At 40.8% G+C, this 12,920-nt stretch overlaps 2 protein-coding genes and 1 long non-coding RNA gene across 8 annotated transcripts; all 3 read right to left on the bottom strand.

Annotated features, from left to right (window-relative positions):
• Window positions 1-45: 45 nt before the first annotated feature.
• Window positions 46-3,551, bottom strand: LOC122617755 (IQ and AAA domain-containing protein 1-like). 3 transcript variants are annotated; one of them, XM_043793735.1, is made up of 9 exons: window positions 2,895-2,913; window positions 2,707-2,818; window positions 2,318-2,642; window positions 1,977-2,266; window positions 1,759-1,915; window positions 1,089-1,352; window positions 867-1,024; window positions 224-807; window positions 46-171 (listed from the first exon to the last, which is right to left on the bottom strand). In XM_043793735.1, exons 2-9 carry the CDS (start codon window positions 2,813-2,815, stop codon window positions 67-69), a joined length of 1,992 nt encoding a protein of 663 aa, XP_043649670.1. In that variant the 5' UTR covers window positions 2,816-2,818; window positions 2,895-2,913; the 3' UTR covers window positions 46-66. The 3 variants fall into 3 exon arrangements, with proteins under 3 accessions (XP_043649670.1, XP_043649669.1, XP_043649671.1); XM_043793734.1 differs by having other exon boundaries at window positions 2,707-3,551; XM_043793736.1 differs by lacking the exons at window positions 46-171; window positions 224-807; window positions 867-1,024 and having other exon boundaries at window positions 1,217-1,347; window positions 2,707-3,551.
• Window positions 3,488-4,665, bottom strand: LOC122617757. Its single transcript, XM_043793739.1, has 5 exons — window positions 4,504-4,665; window positions 4,277-4,440; window positions 3,926-4,059; window positions 3,797-3,867; window positions 3,488-3,731 (listed from the first exon to the last, which is right to left on the bottom strand). Exons 1-5 carry the CDS (start codon window positions 4,582-4,584, stop codon window positions 3,639-3,641), a joined length of 543 nt encoding a protein of 180 aa, XP_043649674.1. The 5' UTR covers window positions 4,585-4,665; the 3' UTR covers window positions 3,488-3,638.
• Window positions 4,666-6,193: 1,528 nt separating this feature from the next.
• LOC122617618 lies at window positions 6,194-7,741 on the bottom strand. 4 transcript variants are annotated; one of them, XR_006325958.1, is made up of 4 exons: window positions 7,450-7,741; window positions 6,783-7,315; window positions 6,656-6,707; window positions 6,194-6,592 (listed from the first exon to the last, which is right to left on the bottom strand). It is a non-coding gene; the product is annotated as an uncharacterized LOC122617618 (long non-coding RNA). The 4 variants fall into 4 exon arrangements; XR_006325959.1 differs by having other exon boundaries at window positions 6,194-6,560; window positions 6,783-7,331; XR_006325956.1 differs by having other exon boundaries at window positions 6,783-7,331.
• Window positions 7,742-12,920: the final 5,179 nt, after the last annotated feature.

The following is a 12,920-nucleotide window of genomic DNA, read 5'->3' on the forward strand; positions in this document are numbered from 1 at the left end:
GTAAGCTCCCATTCACGTGTCATATAAAAAATTCATATTCTATCATCTTGTTTTAGGCTAATTTATTTATTTCTTTTTGCTTGCCTTGGCCAACTTTTGAGCCATATACTTTTTCCTCAGTTTTTGAAGCGTGTTTGAGCTGCCGAACCATTTATTGAACTTTTCCATCAGCTAAAAATAATTTCAATTAAATGATATTGCAATGTATTAAGTAAACATATACCTTCTCCTCTGGAGGTAAAATTGGAGGTTCATTCTTGCTCAGGAAATATTCCAGGAACTCGTTTGGATCCAATGCCTCATTCTTAAGTCGCATTTTACGGTCGATGCTCAAGGTCTGCTTTACATTATCAGTAATGTCGCCAGAGTTGTACGCTTGCAGTACTCGTGCCAGTGCGGAGTAGGCGTACTCCTTCATATCATCTGGGGCGTTCTCGGTCATCATTTCTAGCCACAGCAGGAAGCTGGTTCCGTAATCGCACTTTGGTATAAGCAGGACTTTTTGAAACGCTCTCTTGATGCCTCCATTGGCCGCCCAGGGCATGTTACTCGTGCCGACGAGTACAATTTTGTCATTTTTCTTTAGTGGTTTCAAGATCTTGCTAGATATTGAGGTACCCAGAAGTCTAGGGTTTATCTCTACTGCCTCAGGTGGAATCTTTTTCCAGAATAGTCTATGAGCTTCTTCAATGTACATTATGGTGGGCTGAAAGGCCTTAGCCACTTTTAGAATAACATGTAGGAAATATTTCAAGTCATTAGCATATTTGTAGGTCTTCTCGGGACTCAGGTTCATAAAAACTGCATCTGGGGTATACAGAAGGTTTTAACGCACGAAAACAATTTTAAACAAAAGGCAGGTATACTTAATTCTGATGCAATGATTTGACACAACAATCTCTTTCCGCTATTTAGAGGTCCAATAAGTAAAAGAGACTTCGGTTTCGGAACATCGAATTCGCCCATTCCGAGCATTGACTCTTGAATAACCATTTTAATATCACCCTTCGCTGGACCCAATGTACTGAATTTCAAGCCGATAATACATTTCGTTAAGGGTTAGTAGCTTTTAACAAATAACCACATACGTTAATCCATCTTCATCTCGTGTGTCGTCTGCCACAAAATTAAAGTCCGCTATAAACTCATCGAAGTCCCTATGGGCAATATCCTCTATTATGCCGGCATCTTTAAGCTCATGGTACAAAGACTCCAGTGTCCTATCGCCTGTCATGTCCTTGGCCTTCTTCTTCTTTTTATTCTTCTTCTTTTTCGGATACTTTACCTTGAGAGCCTTATACTTTTCATTGTTATCCTTCGCCAGGGCCTCCCGCAGCAACTCATATTCTACCCTACAAATTGAATAGATATAATAATATAACAAGAGAGAACGCGATAGTCGAGTTCCCCGACTATATCATTCCCGTTACTCAGCTATTTGAAGTGCGAAGGAGAGTCTTTAACACTAACAGTTTTTGGCGGTTTGTGGGCGTTAGAGTGGGCGTGACAACATGAATCGACAAACTTGCACTGCTTCTATGTCTCTGAACATGCTGAACTCAACTTTCTAGCTTATATAATTCCTGAGATCTCGACGTTCATACGGACGGACAGACGGACGGGCATGGCCAGAGCGACTCGGCTATTGATCCTGATCAAGAATATATGGTCGGAAACGCTTCCATCTCCCTGTTACATACTTTTCAACTCTACGAGTAATACTAAGGTATACTAGATTTGGGAAAAATATTATTTTACCTCATATACTCGTCGACCAAGCCCCTCACTTCCTGATGTATTTTTGCCAGTTCGTCCTCTGTAACCCAATCCTTGATGGGATCATGATTCTTATTAAGATATTCATCAACATTTCTCCAGTCCTTGGCATATTTCTGCATTGTTTCTTCAATGTTTTCTAAAATCAAAGGATGTATTTGGAGACATTGAATCATTCCTTATTAAGTCAAACTATTTACCAATTGGCTTGCTTGCTGTTATCTCGTAGCCAATATCGATGATTCCCGCGTCTCTTAATTTTTTTCGACGTTTAGCTTCCTTCATTTTCAATTGTTTTAGTTTTTCCTTCTTTTTCCTTTTTTCCTTCTTCTCCTTATCGCGAAGCTTCTTTTTCTCGGCTTTAGACAGCGGTTTTTTACCAAGACTTTCCTGAAATTCCATTGGGGTCATTGTTTCATCAATGACGACTAATACCGTTCCCTGCTTCACGGGATCGGGATAAGGATGAAAATTTCCAGTCGCATCGTAACTGTAAAGTAAGAGTTATACCTTGCGCATCTTTTTAATTAAATCAACTCACAATTCCTTGAACCAAGCTCGGATATGGTCGGATATATCTTCCATCATCCATGGACTTCGAACTTGCAGAAGTCTGGTGCGCTCATCGTTGATCAAGTTAATGAAGTCTTCATCCAGCTTCTTTTTCAGCATCTCGTTTTTGTACATTTCCATAATAGAATTGTCCTTATAATTAGGTCGCTTCAGTTTCCTTATTTTCTTCATACCATACAATTCCTCCTTAAACCTCTTCCTTATTTTAACTATTTTCCGCGTCCTGTAACCACGCCACCAGCTTTGGATTTTACAAGCAGCGCAGTTTCGTATTGCATCTAAGTCTTCTTCATCTAAAAAAGATTTTAAAACCAAAGGAGCCATGTCTTTTGTTTAAAAACAAACGTATATAATTACCATCAAGTGCGATATCCGCTGCATCATCCTTTTTAAGAAGGTTTTCGCAGGACTCATCCGCTTTCAAGAAGTCAGCTGAAAAAATAGTTCTCTTCACGGGAATACTCATTGCCTGATCAGGTTTAAAGGTGAATTTGTAATTGATTTTCTTTCTTTGATGGACCTTGAGGAACTTTTTCTTGTCGTACTTAATGTTGGACTTGTAAACCCGAGCGCGGCGTGCCCTTTCGTGAGCTTGAATGAGCTTCACGGCCTCACTGATCGGTCCCCAGTCCTGTGCTGCTTTCTCCTCCTTTTCTACATCGTTCATGTACAATCGGTTGTCGGCTATAATATTTTGAATGTCCAATGGGCGACGGTACAGAAATTGGGGTGATCTCCATATGACCAAGTCCCGCGGGGTTAGCTTCCTGGCGATCAACGCCTTATCTATATATATGTATTCACTCATTTCCAAATCTTTTAACTCTTCTTTGAGTTGCATTAGCTGCTGAGTGGCACTCTCCACCAAAACGCGGACCAATGCTCGCTTTTGCACTTGGAAAGTGTTGTGGTATATGAAACTTAACTTATCGACCAGCTCCACATACAACACATAGAGCTCTGCGAAAATTTTAAACGATACTGCTTTGTCCTCTGGAGGCTGAATCTTCTTCAGGCGGTTCTGCTTTTTGATAAGCTGTCCAATTTCCTTGCGCGTGGAGACCCAAAATTTATGGTTAAGATCGAATGACATTTTGGATTTTTGCCTTTTGTGTGCTTTGCTAAATAAAAAAATTTCTTGCGGTGTTAAGAATATAGTTTTTATTTATTTGCTTCTGTACACTTAATAAAAATAAGTCGATTACCTGATTATTCAAGGGCTACTTAGTACCAATACAGATTTTGATTTCATATAAATTTATCACTTTATTTCACTTAAGATACGATAATCAGGGAATCCGGAAGGGAACAACCACTGCCTCTTTGTGGTCGATTTGTATGTGCGAAACACTGATGTGTGCTTTCTCGGTAAAGAGTTTCATCTAAAAATATTCGGAATAGTTATTATTAGTCCAAATGATCTATTTTTTTGCCTTTTCATACTTACTTGTGCAGTGTCTTCTGGATAAGTTGGCTTAGATAGATAGAACTGATGGCTTGGTACATCTTTAAGGAGGCCTGTAGTTAAGTTAAATGTAAGTCGTCATTTTCCCTTTAACGTACTAATAGTGCAAACCTTTTGGCGCGATACTGGAGTGCTGACCGTTGTTCCACTGCTGATGCAAGCGCTGCGAGTACAATCTTATTCTATCGGCGTACTCCTGGTGCTCCAAGCTGTGGCAGTCCATGGCTCCAACGTTTATCATGTTTCTGAAGAGCAAAGGAGTGTATGAGCAAATATGCTGGTTTTAACAAGTAGGGGTATAGATAAGCGATGATCAGGGCTCTTTGCTGTTGCATTGGTAATCCCGACATTTAGTGTTCTCTTCATACTCGGGAACAACCGTACTAACTACTAGATCCAGGCATCGCTTACGCCATAACTATACATATGCTTTGAATAAAGGGGACCATATCAAAAACGTACATCGCAGTATTCTGCACCAGTCTGGAGAGGGCGTTTTGGTCGTCCTTCTTGGGAAGGGAGTGGGCGTAGTCGTTGCTGAGGCCATCGGAATTGCTCCTCCGAAGGGCAGGACTATGGTTAACGGGATCCACTAGAAGGTGTGTCCGCTCGTTCGGCTCGTTGGGCTGCGGATGAAACGCATTATGTATCCGGTCAGTTGTAGGGGAATAAGTGGCTTTGTGAATTACCTGGGCACCCGGGTCCTCGGTGCATTGCCAGCAGTTGCAGATCGAGGCAAAGTAGCTCCAAACAGAGTGCACATAGTCCATTCTAAATGCAATTATTCAGTTGTTCTTTATATTTTTATGCAAGTTTTTCTAGAGGTGGAAATATGCATATTCGATAACATCGGTACCAGAGTACCAGACTGTTTAAAACAGATGTAGACGCCCGTTGCCACATCGTGTTAGAACTTGCGTGTTATCGATTACTTTTGGAACCGCGCCAAGAATTACAATTCTAATCGGAAATCAAACGGATTATTGTTTATAATATAATGAATATTACTTTATAAATATCAATGAATATTTCTAATAATGTATAGGATTGAAGAGTTTTTTTTTAATTTTTTGTTAAATATTTAATTTTGTTGTTTTTGGCAATAAAACTATATAAAATGTAACACATTAATACATTATCTATTTATAATTGAGATTCTGAAATAGGTGATGTTATTATACCCGTTACCGGTAGTGTAAAGGGGTATACCAGATTCGTTGAAAAGTATGTAACAGGCATAAGAAAGCGTTTCCGACCATAAAAAGTATATATATTCTTAATTAGGATTAATAGCCGAGTCGATGTGGCCATGTCCGTCTGTCTGTCTGTCTGTCCGTCCGTATGAGCTAGAAAGTTGAGATTAAGCTCCAGAGACATAGACGCAGCGCAAGTTTGTTGACCATATCCGTCTGTCCGTCTGTCTGTCCGTATGAACGTCGAGATCTTAGGAACTATAAAAGCTAGAAAGTTGTGACTAAGCATGCAAACTCCAGAGACATAGACACAGCGCAAGTTTTTTTGATCCACGTTGCCACGCCCACTCTAAAGCCCACAAACCACCCAAGCTGCCACGGCCACACTTCTGAAAAATGTTTTGATTTTTGTTCATGTCTTTTTTTAGTATGGTAAATTTCTATCGATCTGAAAAAAACTTTTTACCACGACCACCCTACCGCCCAAAACTGCCACGCCCACACTTTTAAAAAATGGTTTGATATTTTTTCACATCTTTATTAGTCTTGTAAATTTCTCTCGATTTGCCAAAAATCTTTTTGCCCCACCCAGTCTAACGCCCACAAACCGCCATAAACTGTCAGTGCTGAAATTTCTCCTTCGCACTTCCACTAGTTGAGTAACGGGTATCAGATAGTCGCGAAACTCGAGTATAGCGTTCTCTCATGCTTTTGAGTATGGCATGTTTTCTTTTTAATTTGAAATACATATTTGCTGTTTCACGAAGCCCGTTATATGACATTTTCCCCAAAAGCCAGCCCATGAAAATAAGTACATTCTTGATTGATGAAGATGTCACAATTTCAGCCAACGGAAGATGCTTATCTCGGCGCTTCCTCCGTGCCAATCAAATGAATTGGGCCGCACATTTTTAATTGTGTCGCTCGCGCCGAAAGGACAAAGGATGCGGAGTACACCAGCTCCTCGTAAGGAACGGAACGCCCTTAAATCAACGACGCGGTTAACCATGATGGCGAAAGCAGCGAGGCGGAAACGCAAATTCATTGCCGAGGCTGCTAGACGTGGGAGCATGTGTGGCAGTGCTGTCAGATTTCTCTTTCCTTTCTGCAAGAAACAATCTATAAAATAAGTAAACTTAATAACATTTCTAGTTTCACATCTCCTTAAAGGCCTGATGTCTGTCAAATGAATTTTTATGTCGATGTATACACTGAATTTTAATGTATTACACTGAAGGTGAAAAAGTTCCATATATTAGTTTGGTTATTGAGTTTTCCCTTTGGTTAGTTCTATTGTTTTAGCCGCCTAATGAAAATTTATTCTGTCCTCCTGGCAGCACTGATGTGAGCCCCGACATCAACTCCTCATCCTGATTCTTTGCGCCACCTTTAGACCTGCCACCAGACCCATCTACTGCGCCTGCACACGGCCCCAAAGGATATCGATCAGTACATCTAAGGAGGTGCATATGTCTGTGGCTTGCCGTCCGGGAACAGGCACCTTACATCGTCATTTTGCGATACGCTATCAAAGAGATTTGCTCTCGAGCTTGCTGGGGAAAGAAAATGTCGATTTGGGATTTATCTACACAGCTCATTAGCTGAGTGAGTTCATTGTTTTTAAATTTGTAATGAAGCTTATAGTTACCGTGATTTAATTGGAAATATTTTTCATGACCATTGTTTTCATATACAAATTTCTGGATACCTCAAAGGAGGGTTAATCCATGTATTAAACAAAAAGGATATATAAAATGAGCAATGAATTTGTATACCTTTTTGTAAAGAGCATTTAATATTCCACTTGTGCGTACTCTAAGTTCTGTATTTATTTAATTCGATGGCTTGGCAAAGTTCAATTGCTGCTAGCTCAATTGGTCTGGATGGGCGTGGCTCTGCGGCACTGTAGGCGAAAAACCTCAACCACATTAACGATTTAATGAACACCCGCGAAGCAGTTTGCCACTTGATTGCCCACGGGGTGGCACCAGTCCTGGCTGATTGGATTCTGCTGGTGTTTTATCTAGGGCTTCCGACTTTCAGTCGGTCCAAGTTCAGGATCCTCCGGCTCATTGTTGCATCGCCAAAGAAACGTAGTTTACATAGAATAACTGCGGATTATCGGGGCCACTCCCCCGAACCAAGCCCATCGTTCTTGGTATGCAAAGCACAAGGCATCCGGATGCCACATAGTCCTCCGTCCACCTTCACTTCGCCGGATAAACAGTGCGGCGCAAACTTACAGCGGGGAGAACAACACTTTTATGCACAGCACTTTGCATTTTTCCCAGACGGACACGTCTGCACACTGCACCGTAAAAGTTCTGTATATATTCTTGATTTAAATGAATACTCAAAAAGGGTTTTTTACCCTATTTACCTATGATTTATACGCAGGAAAAGGATTAATACCTATATTTGCAATTTAAGCTATGTACTGACCTCATGATGTCGCGACTACTTAACTTTCTTTCTGTGTAAGTTCTGCTTCCTACAACTCCAGTAACTTTTTGCCCCAGATTGTTAGTGCTGACTTGGTTAGCTGTTGGCCCGCCGGCGAGACTTTGCATCTGGCCATAAACGTCGAGCGAGGCGATAAAGTTGAACCTGATTATGCAGCTTTATTTGAGGTAAACGATCAACTTGGAATGGCCCAGAAAAAAGAAACCAAACGACCCCTGTAATCATTAAAGAATATGCATTATATATACTTGTACTCGTGTATGTTCGAGTATTTAACCATATAAAATATAAAATATACAAATATAATTTAAAATATGGATCCTAGCCAACTGGTTAACGCATAAGCTCGTATATAATTCCCTATACCCTTAAAAATGTCACAAATTCGTGCTAAACTCATAAACTTGCTGCTGTATCGGTTTTAAGCTGCAGTTGAACTGCGACAAATGCATTTGAAATGCAATTCAATTTCCTTTTTGGCCAACTCGCGTCCTCGACGGTCGCTCCAGATGCTTTCGATGTAGTTATCGCCGTATTTGCTGGCCTTAATTTTACAGAATCGATTCGCCAGCAATCTGTTCTCTTTCTGCTCGACATTTCACTTAGCTTGGCTTAATTCTCGATTGACACGGCTGGATTATTTTGGCTACTACGGACTGCAGTTATTTCCGACTTCGCTGGAAAGTAGAGTTTTTCCAAGCGACAATCGTGGGCACGTGGGCAGGTTGCAGTCTTCCACCTGTCGGACCATTTGCAAATATGGTAAATACTGTTTACCCAGGGCTGGGGGTAAACTACAGCATCGGATTACTCGCAGAGCAGTTGATGGGGAGAAACAGTGAGCTGCAAAATGCTTAATTAATTCAGATTGACGAAGTTGAAGGTAGCACAATGGTTACCTAGGCATCCATTATCAGGGGTTTGCACAGAAAAATTACGGAAACATGTAGGTCAGATGTACAGTATGGAAATAATATAGATAGAATAGATAGTAATAGCATTGAATAAAATTGCAAGAAAACTGATATTTTTAATATTAATTTAATCAAAATAAAGAAACATTCTAGAGACCTTCTGTTTCCCGAACTAATTCTATATAGATTAAGGTGCAATTGTAATGGAATTAGTATGTAATACCTAACGTAAAACAAAAAGTGCAGCCGCAAATAAGTTCTAATAGCTGTGTGTTTACCTCGAACCAAAAAAGCCGGATCAAATCGTTTAAAAACTGTAAAAGTAGCAAAGAACTTAGCCCCTAACTCGGCCAAGTATTCAGATTTAGCCTGTGATAGGGAAACCACGTGTCAGGTTTTAAGCAAATTGCGAACTGTTTGTTTCCCCTACTGCTTCTTTTCTCGGGCAGGTGAAAAGTAATTGAACTTGATGCCAAACTTTGGCCATCAAACAAGCCCACAGCTGTTGTTGGTCGTCCTGTCTTTTATCTGATCCGATCCGATCCTATCCTATCCTATCCCTCGGTGTCATCACACGCTTCGTTTGCGCTTTGATGTATGCTATGATTTGTTTTATTGCCCGCCCCTCGATTTCCCTATCGCCGACTTTTTTGGGGGGAATTTTCGAGCAAAACTTTGTCGGAGAAAGTTTTCCGACACCCCGCCCACCCACTGGCATTATCTTAGTCGGCGGTTTGTCCGGTCTGTTTGTTCAGTCTGCCGCAAATTATTTGAATTTACCTCCGCCCGACCCACTTGTGTTCCCGCCGATTAATCTTTGGGGGCATCTGTTTGTTTTCAGTTTGAAAATAGATATTCTGGCACTTACAGGCTTTTATAGTTTGGTCTGATAATGTGTCCGGACTTTCTGTTTGCTTTACCCTTCGATTTCAGTCCTTCGCCCCGTGGTCAAATCAAGGCTGTGTGTTGTTGGTTCTGTTTCTCGGGGTGGAGTTTACACCAAAGTGCAAAACTTTCAATTGCAATAGGATTGAAGCGCTATCATGCGGAAATATTTTTGAACACATAAAGGTGTATAGGGTATGGGATATGGAAGAAAAGTTTGAAGTCTCATAAGGAACTATGTTTTAAAAATATTATAAATGTGTTATTATAAGTACGCAGTCGATGAATTAATTATTGTTATTACTAATATGATCCAACTAAATACTAAATAGTATCAGCTTTATTGTAAAGAGCGTGCTAGTATTGCTGCTGGACGTATTAAGCTTATTAAATAGAGTGTCAAATACATAATTTCATCTTATCATGTTGAAATAACAATTACATTGCACCAGATTTTCTTTGTAAACTGGAAACATTCTTCTTCCTAACTGGTTTGGAATAAATGGACCTTTAATTCGCCTAATGTGTCTGTCTCCTCGTCAAATCTGAGCAATAGGTTCTCCAAAACAGCTCTCCTGCGGCTTGGCTTTCATATCACGTCCTTCTGTCCAGGTGATTAGGGCCATCACCTTGGCTGGGGGCCAAGATGACTGGGTTCGGCGTGGAGCCACCACAGGCCACCTTTCTGAGCCCGCTGTGTATGCAAAGTGCCCTTCAATATTTGAAGATTCCGGACGGCGATGGGCGGTGTATTGTAATGGAAGTCCGCGCCGAATTCAATGGAAATTCCGCGTCCGGCTCAGAATTGTGGGCATGGCGTTGGTAGGCAACCATGTAAATGCAATTTCCGTTCGGTGCAACCGGAATTTCGTGCGCGTCCCGTGCCACCCACCTGTTTTGATGGACTGACTGCCTGACAGCTCCAATGTTCCGAAAGGGAGCTCCTCTACTGGGTCGCTGAAATGCTTGACGTTCTGTTTACTGACCCAGCAGCAGATCCTCATTTTGGCCGCACACAATAGGAAAACTGTTTGATATTTTCCATTGCGAGATATCTGATTGGCGACTAATTAAAAGCTAGAGCATTGCTGTGAAAAAAATTAAAATGCCAAGCGTTAAAATGATACAAAAAAAAAATGATATTAAAAAATATATTTAGTTTGTTTTTAAGTTTCTCTCCAAAATTAAAAACTTAATAGCTCAGAAATATAGAGCTAGGCAAAATATTTGTATTTAAATTTCTTGTAAGACATCCGACATAATCTCGCATTTATATTATGTTTCATAATATCATACAATTTAACTATATATTGTATAATGATATATTTTAAACTTCCGTGTTGTTCGCGTAACAAATGCATCATAGCCGCCTTATATAAGTTGTAAGTGATTTCAGTGATGTCTTCGAAGCTCTTTGATGGCGCCCTTAACTTCTGGCAAGTGCAGCATTATTGCAGCGCTCAGCCACGCCCCTCAGGCATCCGCCCCTCTGGAGGCAGCCCCATCGCCCCCTCCTTGCGCCCCGCCACTGGCCATTTCACTTTATTGCTTTCTGTATATTGATGCTTCATATGGCTGCGTGCCCTTGCGATCTCATTTTATGCGAATTTATTTTTATGGACCGTTGCAACGCGTTGACCGAGTCTTTTCTGTTGTGTGCTGAATATGTTTTATAATAATTTTATGAGCATTTATGCGACGTTATCGTTTTATTTGCCGTAACCAGAGATTGAATTGCAGTGGGAAATGCAACTCAATCTGTGCGGGGTGTGAGATATTGAAATGTTTGGTTCCGGACTTCAGATTGCTTCCATTGTTACGTAGCCAAATACTCTAGCTGATGTACCTGTGCTGTAATCAATTCCGAATAATTCGAGTTCCCAGCCGGAGTGAAATGTCGGATTTTTGAAAATTACGCTTAATTAAGCTTCGTGGAGCTCATACTTGTCTAAGTTAAGTAAACGAAGTGCAAATCCCCTTGCAAATTTCTTTCTCTCTCGCCCAAATCCTGTGAATTCTGTGGAATCGAATTTGCACCTTTACACTGAATTTGAGAGTTACCTGGAAATAAAGTTGTGCAACCGCTGCCTTTTATTAAAGAACTAAATCCACTGGGATTTGGGTGAACTTTAACCTTCAGCGACCAGGGATTAGCATACGTGCCTTTTCAAATTGTCCTCTATGGAAATAATGGAATATGGAAAATGCCTTTCGCCGCCCCACATGGCAATAAGCAATTATAAAAATATGAAAGCTCCATCCACTTGTACAGAAGTAATTTGTCTTGCAATTAACTGCCGGCGAAGGAAGTCTTTTGGGGTGGCAGAGTCGGCTCCTCTTCAACTCTGAATTGCGGTGGTGGGGCTCACACACCTGGAGAACCCAGGATCTTGGGGCTGCCATGGAGACGGAAGTGCGGAAACTCACGTGCGGTGACAATTTAGATGAATACGTATGTATTTAAAATAATTATTTCTATAAAAAAGTCAAAGAATATATGTGTGTAATTCTGTCTCGACCACTTTCTAAAGAACTTATCGAGCTTTTAGAATTTAGAAATAAATCTAAGTAATACTTTTTAATACATTTTTTTAATACATTAAGTAATACATTATAATGTACTCTTTTAGAACGACTTTAATTTTTAACTGAGCTGAGTATCCGCTGTATCAGCTGCTTTCGCAATTTATTTATTTCGGTATTTATTGATGTGGGTATTCTATCCCCAGTCGCGAAGCTAAATGAAATAAAATCCGTGCTACCGCTGACTGCCTTGACAAAGTCGAACATATATTAATGACTGGCAGTGCATCTCGGCTGAGTCCTGCGACTCCGCAGATGGGTTCACCTTGTATTGTTCGCCTTGCGGGTGCTTGAGCTTCAGAAGTCGTCGCGACATTGCTCGACACTCGAGCGGATGGCAGATGGGAAAGGGGTGGAGGATGGTGGAGGTGGACTGAAAGCAAACATCAGCAAACAATGCACAATTCCAGAGGCAATGGCAACAAGAAAACCGGGCTAAGGAAAGAAATGCACTTGGAGATAAGGAATTAATGCTGCGCATTCAGTTCATTTTAAATGATAAGCAGACATGTCACTGTGATTTGGATTTTTATATTGATATGGATATTTTTTGGAATCCCCTTTCTACTGATTTATTTTAATTGAGTTTAATTTATTATGTTTAAAGGTCTTTTAGTGTGTAATCACAGTTTGCAAATTGACTGAGTAGTTGAGAAAAGCACTTACAATGAAAAGCGCGAGTCTATTCGCCAAGTAGTCATCTTCGCTTGGTCGTGCTCCCCGCAACCAAACTATCAATTCGCAACACTCCAGGTTGTCCTGACAATGTCCTGACAATGGCCAATATATTGGCATTTAAAGAGGAGTCCATCTGGGCTAATGCTTCGGAAGGGGGGGCAGCCATGGCGTGGTGTCCTTTTATTGCCCACTTCCTGCAGTTTGCCAGTCGCATCCGATTGTTGGGCTCCATTGCAATCGGCAATCATATTACAAGCCACATTTAATTTAATTTCTTGCGGAAATATAAAAGAAATCAAAGTCAAACGAAACATGGCTAGTGACCAAAGCGTGGTTAAGGGGTCCCCATCCTCTGGTCAACTTTTCGGCTTCATTTTGGTTCTTTAATGG

Source organism: Drosophila teissieri, chromosome 3L (assembly GCF_016746235.2).
Source record: "Drosophila teissieri strain GT53w chromosome 3L, Prin_Dtei_1.1, whole genome shotgun sequence".
Taxonomy (NCBI): Eukaryota; Metazoa; Arthropoda; class Insecta; order Diptera; family Drosophilidae; genus Drosophila; species Drosophila teissieri.

What these genes read in the sequence shown, in the direction of transcription:
- LOC122617755 (XM_043793734.1), bottom strand. Translation starts at nt 3,442, where the DNA reads ATGTCATTCGATCTTAACCATAAATTTTGGGTCTCCACGCGCAAGGAA. An exon ending in TTGGTCGACGAGTATATGAG is followed by an intron (nt 1,353 to 1,758) that starts GTAAAATAATAT and finishes TTCAATTTGTAG; the next exon opens with GGTAGAATATGAGTTGCTGC. An exon ending in TTTTACCTCCAGAGGAGAAG is followed by an intron (nt 172 to 223) that starts GTATATGTTTAC and finishes AATTATTTTTAG; the next exon opens with CTGATGGAAAAGTTCAATAA.
- LOC122617757 (XM_043793739.1), bottom strand. Translation starts at nt 4,584, where the DNA reads ATGGACTATGTGCACTCTGTTTGGAGCTACTTTGCCTCGATCTGCAAC. An exon ending in CCGAGGACCCGGGTGCCCAG is followed by an intron (nt 4,441 to 4,503) that starts GTAATTCACAAA and finishes TTTCATCCGCAG; the next exon opens with CCCAACGAGCCGAACGAGCG. An exon ending in CTCCAGTATCGCGCCAAAAG is followed by an intron (nt 3,868 to 3,925) that starts GTTTGCACTATT and finishes ACTTAACTACAG; the next exon opens with GCCTCCTTAAAGATGTACCA.